At 41.6% G+C, this 13,893-nt stretch overlaps 1 protein-coding gene across 3 annotated transcripts in view; it reads right to left on the minus strand.

Moving 5' to 3' along the window:
• Positions 1 to 13,893, minus strand: part of SDCCAG8 (SHH signaling and ciliogenesis regulator SDCCAG8) — a 169,482-nt gene that overhangs the window by 86,993 nt on the left and 68,596 nt on the right. For 2 of the 3 annotated variants that reach the window (XM_090263247.1, XM_090263248.1), the window contains exon 13: positions 12,049 to 12,191. In XM_090263247.1, the coding sequence (XP_090119373.1) occupies positions 12,049 to 12,191 (143 nt within the window). Of the gene's footprint in view, positions 1 to 3,397; positions 3,930 to 12,048; positions 12,192 to 13,893 lie in introns of those variants that run through there. The other variant, XM_090263246.1, reaches the window with a different exon arrangement.

The raw sequence follows: 13,893 nt of genomic DNA on the forward strand, positions 1-13,893 counted from the left end.
AAACGTGGTTTAAATAGCTTATGAGAGATTAGTAAGCACAAATGCATACATCTTATGGTTGCTTTTGGGTATTCAGTTGTGAAACACATATGGGGTAGGGAGCATATCGGAAAAGGCTTTTTCTCATTTTAACTGCAGCCTTGATACTGCACATACTTTGATGCATAAAATACATACAGTGATCATTCCGCGTGCCACACGGTCCACATTAGGACGGCAGCCCCACACAAGCAGAAATCAAAGGGCTGCAGAAGCCGGGATGGAGAACTCACACAACGAATCCTTCCATGGACAGTGCTTCGTTCTCCATTTCTACCCCGAAGCTCCCCCGCCTCCCTTCCACGGAGATACAACACAACCTGATTTGTCTTTTGGAACAAAAGTTTCAGCTCTTGCAAACACGAGAAAGACATTGCAAGGTCTTATCTCAGACCAATGGGCACACCACTGCAAACATCATGGCACTGAGCTCCCCTGCAGACTCCCTCTCTGTGGTCAGTCTTCCCAGCTGCCCTATCTGTTACTGTCTGATTAGTTCTGCTAAGGAGCCCCTCCCCTGCCAGCTTTCGGTGCCATCTGTTCTACACAAGATGGCTGCTGCCCAGCAACCTAGCACTGCCCTCCTACCTGGCACCCGGCTACCATCCTTACCCCAAAGTGCTAACACAGGTTCTCACTGCTGGCAGAGTCAGGATTTCATTACTACTACTTTGACAAGTGCAGGGTTGTTTGTAATTTCTCTTTTATCCTGATTTTGATTGTACAACCGCCTCCCACTGATTCAGTTTGCTCCAGTTTTGTTGCTCACAGATTTTACTCTCCACATTAATCTCCCTCTGGCATGTTACTGCATCTGTTCCCTTTTTTATTATTAATTTTCAAATTCCCACCATTTTTGACAAAAAGGAGGTAATCTACACTCTGTTTCTGCCCATTTCATTTTCTTTAATTTGGAAGATAAGTATGAAAGCGTGCCAAAGAAGTTAATTCTCCGTTAACAGTTTATTTTCTGGCATCCCTACGCCTTTGTATACGAAAAACAGATAGGAATAAATGTTGACTGAATGACAGCAACATAGTCGCAGCCACTCCTGAATTTAACGAAAAGCAAACGTATGAAACAGCATCTAAAAAGTTTATTAGTTACACAAGTTTTCTCCCACTACCGTTCTTTCTTCCACTTTTAACAGATAATTAGTTTCTTTGTGCAAATCAATCTGTGTGCAGGATTTAGGTTCCTCTATGGTTCTGACATGGGTTCTATTTCCACTAGATGACTTTTATTATTCCTTACTATAATTATCATCTTTCCTGAACCCCCAAATTACTGACTAATTCAATAGCAAATGATTCTGAATAACTGCCTTCTTGCAGAAATAGGTTAAGATTGGAGAATTGTCACCGGAGCGACAAAACAGAGCTGCTTCCATTACATCTTGTTTGACAAATGGTTAATATCAGGAAAGGCAAGGGGTTCACTCGAAAGACAAAGAGGGTCGCTTAAGAGTTAGGGAATAGGATGTCCTGTATTTAACAAGAGTCTCTTTGAGTGTCTCACTTGTCAACACCCCCACCTTGCCACAAAGGACCTGTATAATGTGATCATGCCTCGACTGCCCTACAGTCTCCTAGACTGAGCATTGCGTCGAGACTGCTATCAGTTTATTTTTTGTGAATTCATTTATAACATGATGATAACATGGGAGTCCCTCCATTTACAGAAACCTGGGTGAGTTTCAGTGATTTTTTATTCTCCTATATATTAAGAAATGTGGGAAATAAAGTGCAGGGGAAGATTTCCCCAAGGTGACAGATGATAAGCCGGAACAACCAGGACAACTGAGTGTCAAGATCAAGTGCTGCCCAGCCTGGTGACCTGCACTTCAGATCAGCTTCTGGAAAACCAGCAGATACTGCTAAACCCGCCTGTAAGGCCTCATCTTGGACACCCCCAACCTCCACCCTTTATATATATTTCAATAGTGACTTGTTACTTTATTTTATATACTCCTTTTGTTGGTACAGTTATATTTATAATAAGTACTCCCTCGGCCAAGGTGCATTTTTTTTTTTTTTTAAATTATAAATCCCCTGGTCGGAAACAAGCTTCTTGGAGGTGGACACAGGCAGGTGTCAGGGGGGCAGGCATTACTTAGATACTGGTCCCCGCGATGGAGGAATCTCTCCGGTGCCATGCCTGGCTCTCCTCCCTCCCACCCCTCCCTCCCACCGCCGGTCAGGTAGATGCTCAGCCCTACTGCAGGTGACCTACACCAGCTGGGAGAGGTCACTCAGAGTCCAGGTGCAGCAGGCTTCCCCTCAGCTGGATGCTGGCTTTACAGACTGCTTCCAAATGTCTTCTGACCCATTTGCTGCCCACTCTGAGTTCCTGGGGAACGGAATTCTCTGCTCAGCTAGTCTAACAGACTAGCAGCTTAATACAAACGTGTTTCCTGGAATTGGGTCGTGGTCGCCCAGGATCATTGTCCAAGGTGGGCACTGAGGAGAGACTGGAGAGTCTCCAAGCCTCTTCTTTTCTCAGGTTCCTTAAAATGAACTTCGATTCCAGGATCTATCAATCAACGAATCACTGTGGCACCTACTTGCAGGTACAGGGAAACATGAAATCACGAGGGAGTAATGCCTAATAACTGGTTCCCCCAACACCTCCAGTTAGGAAGAGGTGTTTAAGAAGAAATGAAACATTATTACGTTGGCGACTTTTTTGTACTTGTGTCATACCAAATAACATCGGTGAGCAGATCTTCCTTTTAGAAAAATATTCCTACTTCGGGCTACTAGGATGGCAATTCTGTGCTTCTGGTTTTTTTCTCCTCTTCTCATTGAACTTGATGCTCGCTGCGGTTGAGTCAGGCAAGGGGTGTGGGGCACACTTTCTCGGTCTCCTCTGGGCTCCTTCAGAAAATGAGTTGGCTGCGGTCACCACCACGCTCCAGGCTGTGGGCCTGGGCGGCAGGGGAGGGAAGTACATCCCCAGCGTCGGTTTTCATTGCACACACATTTGGACTTCACAGAACTGAGAGGAGCGAGCCAGGCGCCATTAAGCAGAGCCTGCAGAGACACAGTCCCTGGCAGCCTGTGACTGTAACCTCTCCCGCCCCAGGCCACACAGAGACCAGGGTTCCCAGCCCGTCAAACAGGTGGAGCAGAGTGGGCTCGGGCCACGTGGTGTCCGTCAGGGCAGAGGGAAATGCCTTTTCCTTGCCGGCTCGCTGGCAGCCTGTTCTCTCCGACACGGGGGAAGGCGAGGAAAAGAGGACACCATTTAAAACTGCACCAAGGCCATCTATTTTAAGACTTGGAGATGTTGGTTGCGCATATATCCATTTAAAATTATTTTTGACATGTTCTCTGCTTAATTTATTCAAGAAAGGAGTGTAAGAGAAAACAGGAGCTTAACTTTTAAAGGAACCTTTAGACTAAAAACTCTTCAATAAACTCAGAAGGCAGAAAACAAGACCAAGTTCCCTGGGAAACAGGAAGACTACATTTTAGTGTTATCCTAGCCTCTGTGAGTGAAGAAGGATTCAACGTTCAGTCTTCTGACCTAAGCTAGTTGTCACCTAAAGTGGAGCGCATTTCCTTTCTCATTTTCCCTACAATAAAGAGGACAGGCAAGTTCATTCAACACGTACAGAGCATCTGCTGGATGTGGCCTCGTAATGGGGGCCCAGGCGAAAGAGGCCTGCCTGCCTCCTGGCCCGTGAACGTGCGTTCTACAATGACAAAAGCACTTCTGCTTAGCTCTGAAGTATGGTTTGCACTTATTGGTGAGTAGGAGTTGCAAGTACAGGCTCCGGAGTCCAGTGGCCCCAGTCCCAGCCTGGCCTCCTCTGCGCTCTCCTTCCACACTCTGGGCTATGGGGCGACATGCCTCTGCTCCCCAAGACTCAGTTCCCTGGGACCTGCTGTAGGGATAGAGAAGGCAGGGTGTCTAGACTTCTTGTGTAAAATATCTTGTAAAAATATATTTTGGATCCCAGGCAAAGCATTGGTTTTGTAAAATGAAATAAAAATTCAATAATATTGTAACAACCATGTACGTTGTCAGATGGGTACTAATTGAGGTGACCACTTTGTAAGTTACATAAATGTCTAATCACTAGGTTGTACACTAACATAATATTTGAATCTTTGTTGACACTAATTTAATACTGTATTATATTTTAACTGTAATCAGAAAATAAATGTTTCAAAAATTTTTTACTGGAAAAAATTTAAAAGATACCCAGTACAGCCCACTGATCATGCACTTGGATATTGTGGCAATTTAAAATGGATATAAAAGTTTCCAAACACTCTCAGTTTTTGTACTCCTCTCGTTGCGGACAGGTGACATACAGCCCACTGTGGACCACACGAACACGGCCCTGCTGTAGGAGAGCAGGCATGGTGCCTGGCATGTACCAGGCGCTCCTTCATGCACTCGGCACGTCGCTCTTTTACATACTCTGAGCATTCTCCACGCAAAACCACAAGGCGAGCCTGTGAAGCACTGACCGCGCCTCCTTGGACATATCACACGTTGACCATGGAGACTATCGCTCTCAAACCAACATGAACAGGGATGTAGTCTTCCTCCCCTGCTTTCCTCTGCAAGCCATTCCCAGTCACAGGGAAAATCAGGGATTGTATTTTTTTATAAGATGATAGAGGCAGCAGAGGAGACACCTGCTGTTTTATTTACCCAGGATCCCTGACACCCTGCCCCTAGGACGGTCACCTCCCTTTACTCTGGGGGTCCTGTGGGGGCCACCAGCCAGGGCACCCACAGGGTGTATGTGCACGTGACTCAGTTTTGAAATCTGGAGGGAAGATTTTGACACTGGAAGTGGAGGAGCTAGGAAGTCACATCCTTACAGTCTGAGATCAAGGGCATCTCTTTTATCTTCAGTTCAGATGGAAGGACGTGACCCCCGGTGTGGAAGAACCTGAAAGAAGGAGCCAACATTCCAGCAGAAGCAGAGCTTGCAAATGACAGAAAATGAGAGCAAACTGGCGTGGCCTTGAGTGCCTGGTCCAAGAAACCCTCAGGCCAGCTGCACCTGGATTTTCCATGGTCTAGTTATCAAACTCATCAAGTCCCCCTCTCTGCATTTCTATGACCTCAACCAAAGAGTCCAAACTCACACCGGTAATCTGAGAGGTCAGACAACTAAATGCAAGAAAGCCTTTACGACAGTGGCTATGTGGAAGCTGAAGGCTCTTATTAAGAAGCCTTCGTCGTCTCTCCCTCCCTAAGTAAGCCAGCATTGTAAGAGGACAACCTGGTGACTTCTCTTTTGTGCCCTTTCTCACTTTCAAAAAGACACAGAAAGATTCAGGTCGCTATCATTCTAGGTCATAGGTCAGATCTTCTCCTTTGGATCACAAAAGTAGGTCAGAGCATAACACCATATTATGGACCTCACTTAGATTCCTGATCTGATAAATTCCTTGAAGTTCATCATTGAAAACATTGTGTTCAAAGGGAAATAAAAAATTTAAAGGCACCCCTGCTGATAGAAGTGGGAGCCTACGGGTTCACTGGCAGGTCAGTTTCCCTTCTGCACTTCAGGCAATTCAATTTCTAAATTCTCTGAAGGAAAAAAAACAAAAATAAATTCTCTGAAGGATACACAGAAGAATTCCTGTAGGAATTCCCCTCTACATCAGATCTGAGAAAAAGATGCAGGGTTCAAAGGAGTGTTTTGATACATGTATAATAGGTATGGAGAAGTGTGTTTGCCTCAGTCAGTAGTTAAAAACAACAACGTAGAGATTCAGAAAAGATTGTTTTAAATGTCACATCATAAAGTAATTGACCTGCATGTATGTAAATGGTAGTCTTGTCAGAGGAATTTAAATCCTGTGGCTCTTCAAAGATCTTTGAACATGTCAAAAACAAACATGAAGGAACTTCCACTTTTTTATAAAGTCTCTCTTTCCTCTTGGGTAAACATGAAGTACAGAAGTTAAGGAGAATGACAGCTGCATTATAACATGTAAAACGACTAAGGCAAGCAATGAGCCAAAGGACAGTTTCTTAGGTCAAGCCTCAGCCTGGCCTGTATTTAACCCAGAGAATAAGGGTGCAGCCAACACTTATTCCTATGATACATTTATGTTACTGCTTTTCTCAGTTGTGTTTTTGGGATCAATTGTATTAATCCAGTTCCCTACTAATTCACATAGATAACAGCATAGGCTTTGTGGACAGGCTAATTGATGGGATACAAAACCTGCTTCTATGACATATTGGCTATGTGACCTTAGATGAATCATTTTAGTTCTCTGTGGCCTTGATGCATGTGCTGTAAAACAGGGAAATATAGTCTATTGTTGTTTTTCAAAGAGCTACCACACATAGCATGGTATCAGGCAGACCCTAAGGTGAGTATATTCTTAACCTCAGACACAGACACCTTTAGATATTTAAATGATAGGTTGTATTTAACTCATTCTCATGTACACATGTGCACCTCCCAAATGCCATTTTCTCCCTGGAATTGACAATGGAATGCCCTTCATCCCCACTTTTCTATATCCCAATGCTACCAAGGTCAATAAGAAGTTATCTGTTCCTCTGTCCCTATAATACTTTATCTGGAATCTCCCTTCTGGATCTTATCCCTTATCTTACTCATACATATTGTACATATATAAATACACACACATGCACACAATATGTATATATGAGCTTTGAATGAACAGTCATAAACTCACAATATATTAACCGTTCCTATAACAATGACTGAGCTCCAACTCTTTGCAAATGGCTGAGCTAGGTGCTCTGAGAAATACAACAGTAATAAGACCTCTCCCCTACCTTGAAGAATAAGATATTCCAGAAGTGTACTACGTGAAAAGTTCAGAGTATTTATTCACTCATTCATTCACTCATTCATTTGTTCGTTCATTCATTCAGTATGGAGTTAAGTGCCTTCAGCTCCAAATGAGAAGGAGGACTCAGAGGGCGATGCGCTTGCTCCCCTCTGGCAGGGGTCACCGGGGAGGGCGACAGTGGACAAGTCAGGATCTCAGAGAGACCTGGAAAAGAAGGTGAGGCTACAACCGGGCTAGTGGAGAACGGTAAAAGGGGAGGAAAGTCCAAAAGTTCAAGGGGGCTGCATCTGCTTAAGTCTGGCCAGAAGTCAGCATGCGAAGGTTGGGAGCCCCCAGGGCGCCCGTAATGCTGAGTGGTCGGCCCTCCTGCATCAGTCAGCATGGCGCCATGGAAGGCTTTGAGAGCGGAAGATGGGGTCAAGGCCGTGCTTACGGGTACTCACTTGGCCGCGGTTGGCAGAAGACACGTATGAGTGCCAGGACTGTTTTCATAACCCTTATGGGGGCCAGCCTAAATGGTGGTAAACGTGAGTGGTGGGTGTGAAGGACGTTTCTATGAAATCTCTGAAGTTTAGACTAAGGAAACATCTTAAAGGTACTCCTAGCAATTTACATGTCTAACATCTGCAAATAGGAACTTAATGCCCTGTCTTAAATCACTGTTAGAATCATTGACTCTCAGACCCAAAGGATATTTAGAAATCGTGTAGTCAGTCTAACCTCACTTTACAGGCAAGTAAACAGGTTCAAAGAGGAAAGTGATTTGTCAAGAATTGCAAAGACAGTGAGTACCTGGGGGAGACAGTAAAACTCAGTTTCCTGCGGGTCTCCCCTAAGAAAAGTGTATGGTTTCGTTATTTCACCAAGGCGTTCTGTGCATCATTTTTCAGTCTTTTCTTATACGCCGGAGGCCCGTTCCAGTCTCCTCGGCTCTTCCCCCACAGTACTTTAAAAAAAGAGGCCCTCTTTAGATGCTTCCACTACTCCTTTGGCTACAGCTAGTATCTTTCTGTGAAAGCACCCAGACCTAAGCCTCTGGGCATGACCTTCCTCCTCACACTATGCCCACACTAGACATCTCCCCCTGAGCTCCAAAGTAAAACGTATTATCTTCCTCTGCAACTCCTTCTAAGTCCCGTAGTTGGGTTAATGGATCACCCCATAACATAGACTAGAGACTCTGGAGTCACCTTTAATTCTGGCCTCTCTTATTCACTACCTGAAGTGCCTCTTAAAGATGCCATCTCAGTGCCTTTTAATGGCCTTTCAACATACACATTTGAATCCATCATAGTTCAAGCTCTTTTGACTTCTCGAGTTAAACAGCCTCCTGAGGGTTTGGAAACTTTTTCTGTAAAGTCAATGGTCAATATTTTAGGTTATGAGAACCATCCTCAACCTGTGCCACACACGACATGAAACATAATGGAGGCTGTGTCCAGTTGTCGTCGGCAGCCGTCCATCTCGAGAGACGATGGTGTAGCTTCTTAAGAGTCTATCTGCACCGCCGAGAATGGTTGTGCAGTCCAACTCGGGAGTGACACGGTATCTGTCTCCTCCCGTGTTGAATCGACATCTTGCGATGAAGCTACAGAGCCTGGGCAGGGTGATATGGAGGGTCTGCTGTTGCCCATGCAGCAGACCCCCCCTCTCTTCGCAGCTGAAGGGTCCAAGGGAAAGACGGAGTCAATACAGCTTGGCTTCAGGTGCGCCGCAGGAGTTGCCGGTGTTGACTACAACGTCAAACCGCCTTAGGGACTCCGGCTCCGGATTTTCTGTCGGGGTTTACTCCCCTAGCCTTTCCCCTGAAGAGGTATGCCGCAAGGCAGCGGAGGTTTTTTGGAGTCAGAGTTTTCCTTCTCTGATGTGCCCTGACTGGAAGATCGAACCAGCGACACTTAGCTCGCAGGCCGACGCTCAATCCACTGAGCCAAACCAGCCAGGGGCTCGGTATAACTTTATTAATAGGTGTATGGTATTTTGTGTGTCACAAAATATTATCCCCCCCCCCCCCAGTCATGTAAAAGTATAAAAACCATCCTTCGCTCACAGAGAACAGATGATGGGCCAGATCTGGGCCGTAGTTGCTGACTCTGTCCTAACTGGTCTCCTCGTCTCCTACGTTAACCCTCCCAGTTCACTCTCCACACTGCTGTCCGAGTCAGGATCCCAACCCCAAAAGTTGATCATGTTGGAAGCCCTGCTTAAAATATAAGAGTAACCCATTATTCTCAGAGTAGCCAAAACCACAGAATATGGCCCACAAAGCGTTTCCTCTGGCCCCTGACACCCTTTCCAAGTTCATCCCTTGCCAAGCATCTAACCTGATTGTAGAGTGGATGCTGTCCCCCATCTTGGGGTCTTTGCATATATAATTCCCTCTAGATGGGATACGCACCCTGCCCTTTCCAGTTTGAGAACTCCTATTCACGAACTCATTAATCAAGATAATTGCCAAACATCTCCTCCTCCAGAAAGTTTCCCTATCACCTTCACTTCCCACACAGAATGAGCCGATTCTCTTTGCTATGTGCCCTGTGCGATCTTTATTTCTATCATCGCACTATTATCACATACTAATAATAATATATATCTGGCTCTTTAATAGAGCATGAGCAACCTAAGGCTGGGACCTGAGTCCTTTTTCTCTCTGCCCAGGGTTAAGCAATGTATTTAAAAGATAGTAGGTGCTCAATAAATATTTGTTAAATAAGTGAATGTTATACTTACCAGTTGGGTCCTTCCATAAATGTCAAATTTCTATTTTTTTTTAAAGTCCAATTAGACAATGAAGGGAAATGTCAAAAAAAGTGATAGGTTATTTTCTTTTCAGAATGATCTACAGATTTCTACTCTAGTTTTAAATTTTTCTTTGCCTTGGAAGATTTGGATCCTAGTTCCGTTATTTCTTTATAACATGGTTTTCATATTCAATTTTAAACTTTGTTTAAAATATGACATTCAAGATGTTTAAGTTAAAACTAAATGAAGAGCTACCTGTATGGGGTTTATTTTTTTCAGCTGGTATATACTGAGAAAAAAAAAAAGGCACAATGTTTTCCCAACCACACACTTGAGTACGCTGAATCAATAAAGAACGGTGAGGGGACTCAAACTTTAAAAAAAGTCCCCAAAGGCATAACAGAAATATTTAACCCCAAAACCAAGTCACATTTTCAGTGTAAAAGAGAGATATGCACAGTTCCTTGCGCTTTTTATTGCCATCTTCACATTTATGGATGTTACAAAATAAGGGCACAGAGTAAGTGTGAAATGCTGCACTTAGAAAACAGGTAATCAAGTTTTACTACCTGTAAAACTGGGTTAAATTTTTGTAACTTGGTGTAAATAAAGCTCAGTAGAAAAAGCCTTCTACAGAAGCCGGCAAAATCATTTTCTTAGAACAAAGGGATTAGTTACCACTAGTCCACGTTCAGCAGTTGCTGTATCTTAATTTGCTCTCCTTGCAAGAAACTGATCTTGTCAGAGAGTCCAAATTGATACGGTGCAGGAACTCTCTCCGTGGACTATGACTTCAGAAATGAACTCCCAGAATAAGACAGAATGGCAAAGGGGACAAAACCACGACTGATATTTATTTACCGAGGCTCAGCCACACTGAAACATTAAAAGCTGTCCTATTTCTGTGGTTTAGCAATGCTTAGCGCACAAATGATTGCTTCTCAACAGAAGTCTGACAGAGAAGAAAAACTATTAACTATCACTATGAAACTAAATTCCGGAACTGCTAGGATTAAATAGTCATAGAAACTATGTTAAAGTTACATTCTCAGTTCTACAAGGACAATGCTTTAAGTGGGCATTAAAAGGACAGTTATTATTCTGTAGTATTAAGCAATTTTTTCTTATAAAAGTGTTTTATCTATTGAGATTTTTCCAGATATTACACATGTAGAAATTATGTTCTTTCCTCCCTTTCTTCCTCCCTCCTTCTTTTTCTTTTTCTTCTTTCCTTCCTTCCTTCCTACCTCTTTTTCTTTCCTTGTTTAAAAGGAAAGTTGGCAAACCATTTATTATCATAACAAAATGTTTTTAACAAACTTTGATTTTAACAGAACTAGAGGCATCTTAACACTAGTCTAAAACTTTGGGAGGTTCACCAACCTCTAGACTATTTTTTCCCCAAATGCAGGCTGTTCAAGTGGTGTTTTTCTCCATCTGTTATCATCCCGTGCTCAGAATTACATTGTCATATTTAATGTAAAAGGGATCAGTCCCCTTTCATAGTTTAAATGCAACATATTACTATGATTAGAAGACCAGGGTTTTTCTAAATTATGAACCAAACCAAATATCATAAATTTACATGTGCATTTAGACTAAGTTCTCCCTAAAAAACTGAAAACTCCAAAAATTGAACAAACCTAAAGGCTTAACCTGAAAACTGAAGAACTATACTAAAACTGAAAGTGAGAAATCACTTACAGGAAAATGTGAAATAGCTACAATTTCAGTTTGAATTTTTCTCTGCTGTATTTCTGTGTACATGTGTGTTTCCAATACAGCAGATTATACAACGTTTGCTATCACAAATATCTTATTGTAATCCAGGGCTGAGTTATATATACATTTGCTAAGTTTTATGACAATGATGATCATAGCACAATACTGTACCTCGTGACAGAAACAATGTAAAGTGAGACCATGATGCTGTAAGTCGGGGTATAACAATGCTTTAAACATGAATAGTGCCAATCAATTTCATCTTGAAACTTCACACGTCCTTAGGACTCAGGGCCCTTACTTTGTATCCGTTCCATCTCAGTCTGCACCTCAGGATGTCTTTTGTTTGGTCTCCTTCGCCACTGACAGTGTCTAGCTGTTCTCCTAAGCATGTTACTTACTCAGAGCCCTCAGTTCAACGTTTTTATTAGACTCAGGATTAACAAGAGAGGTGGTGGTAGGAGAAATATGTCGTTTTGCTTATACTGACGGAGGCTCGTCTAAATATTTGAGCATTGCTGCCGAAAGGTTCTGTGCTGTATCAGTGGTTCCCGGGCACACGTATCATTCACATGTCTGGGGGTTTCGCTTTTACCAGTTCTCCACTTTTCCTGACATGCCTGGAAGCTGTGGGTGAACTCAGTGACTAAGACGGATTCTAACAACTGTTTGGAAGCCTGTGGCAACAATCAGTGGGCTGCACTCGGGGCTCCAGTGCCTAATGGGATTAGGGGGTACCTGGTGAGGTGCAGTTGGCGCTCCGCTTCGCCCAGCCGCTCCGTCAGCGTCAGGAGCTCCTCTCTGGCCCCCGCCACCTTCTGCCGCTCCTGCTCCACGTGCTGCTTGCTCTCCCTCAGCTCTGCTGTCAGTCTCTCTGTTTCCTTAGGTAGACGGGCAAGGAAAAAATCACCCATCGAAAACACACGCGCTGGGATTCAAAACCACCTTGTTTTTGTTTTTGCCATGAATTTGAACGTGACAAGGAGTTATTAGAAAATTGAGGCTAGCTTCCATTTTATGACAAAGGGAATCAGCAAAGCCAAAAATGCACATTAGTGAGGTTTCCTTTTTTTCTTTTGGATCGTAAGACCAAGTCATCTTAAAAATGAAATAATTAAAGGAAAGTAGTTAAAATGGATAGTCTGTACTTTCATTCAGACCCTTTCAAGATAATATTGACTTAAAATGTCACTGCTTTTAAATTTTAACATTTTTGTTTGTAAGATTACATTAGACACATGCAGTGATTTACATCAAATATGTGGCTCTCTTCTGAAAGGCATATTTCTGGTTTTATCTGGATATTTCGAAAACCAAATTAAAGGGTAAAATAATTCAAGATTTCCTGTAGAAAACTGTGAGGCGTTAAAGAAGATATCATGATGATGCTCAATATTATTTAAAAAAAAGAACTTAGGGAAAAAAATATAGCAGAAGAACCTTTAAGCATTTGAAGTGTATAAGATCTCTGAGCTAAAATAATATTACATTAAAATGGCATTATAAAAAGGCAACAACAAAAGCACTCTGAGATTAATAAATATGTATATCTAAAATACATGAAAATTTATGTTGGTTACATTTTTGGTCTCAGGATGAAACTCAAATATTTCAAAGCAAAAATGCCTTACATACAATATATTTAAAAACAATTTATATATTTAAGTAGAAATATTTATTTATTGTAGAAGATTTATAGATTTTTTAAAAAAGAAGATTTATACTATTAAGACAAGAAAAACAAAAAAGGGAAAATAAAAGGCAGAAACATTTTCAAATTCAGCAGAAAGCAAGAAGCAATTTTAATACAAAATATGCAATCCTCCTTTTATAAAATAAAATCCTCCCTAAGTAGATTGGTTTAAACTTAGTATTTAAGTGCATTTCAAATATCTTCATGTCATTACTCAATATTCAGAACAAGTTCCAATGATATTTAATATATCAGGCAATAAAAACTAAAGAGTTCTTTTTTAACATTTATTACACTATAAATATTCAGTTTATCCCCATCAAAACCACATATTACCAACAATATAATAAAACAACTTATTACAATTTCTCAAATATTATTCTAATTTTAAAAAGCTATGTAATAATGAGTATATCACTTTCATTCAGAGTACATTTTCTGTATGTTTCAGATTAGAATGCTAATAAAACTTATTTGTTTCTTTTCTTCAAGATATTTTAAACTGTTAAAGTTATACCAATATAATTAATTTAGTAATTAAGTATTAAAAGAGACAAAAAATTATAGAAAAATCTATTTAGTTTTCTTTGTCTAACATTTGTGAAATAAAAGCAAAGAAGTGCAGAATATAAATTACATGTTGACTTGAAAACTTGAAAAATTAAATACTTAATTTTTCTACACAGTGCTATATATACACTGTACTATGCTGGACTCAAGAGAGTTTCCATCTACACCCAGGAGTTAACAATTCAGTGGGGTAAATAAGACATACACACACAAAAAGACTATTGGGATACAAAGCATATAAAAAAACAACAAATGAGTACTAGAGAAAACCTGTGCTTTAAAAGGCCAGATGAGAAATATATTAGCATGGGCAGAAAGTG

Source organism: Furipterus horrens, unplaced genomic scaffold (genome assembly GCF_987537825.1).
Source record: "Furipterus horrens unplaced genomic scaffold, mFurHor1.1.pri manual_scaffold_15, whole genome shotgun sequence".
Taxonomy (NCBI): Eukaryota; Metazoa; Chordata; class Mammalia; order Chiroptera; family Furipteridae; genus Furipterus; species Furipterus horrens.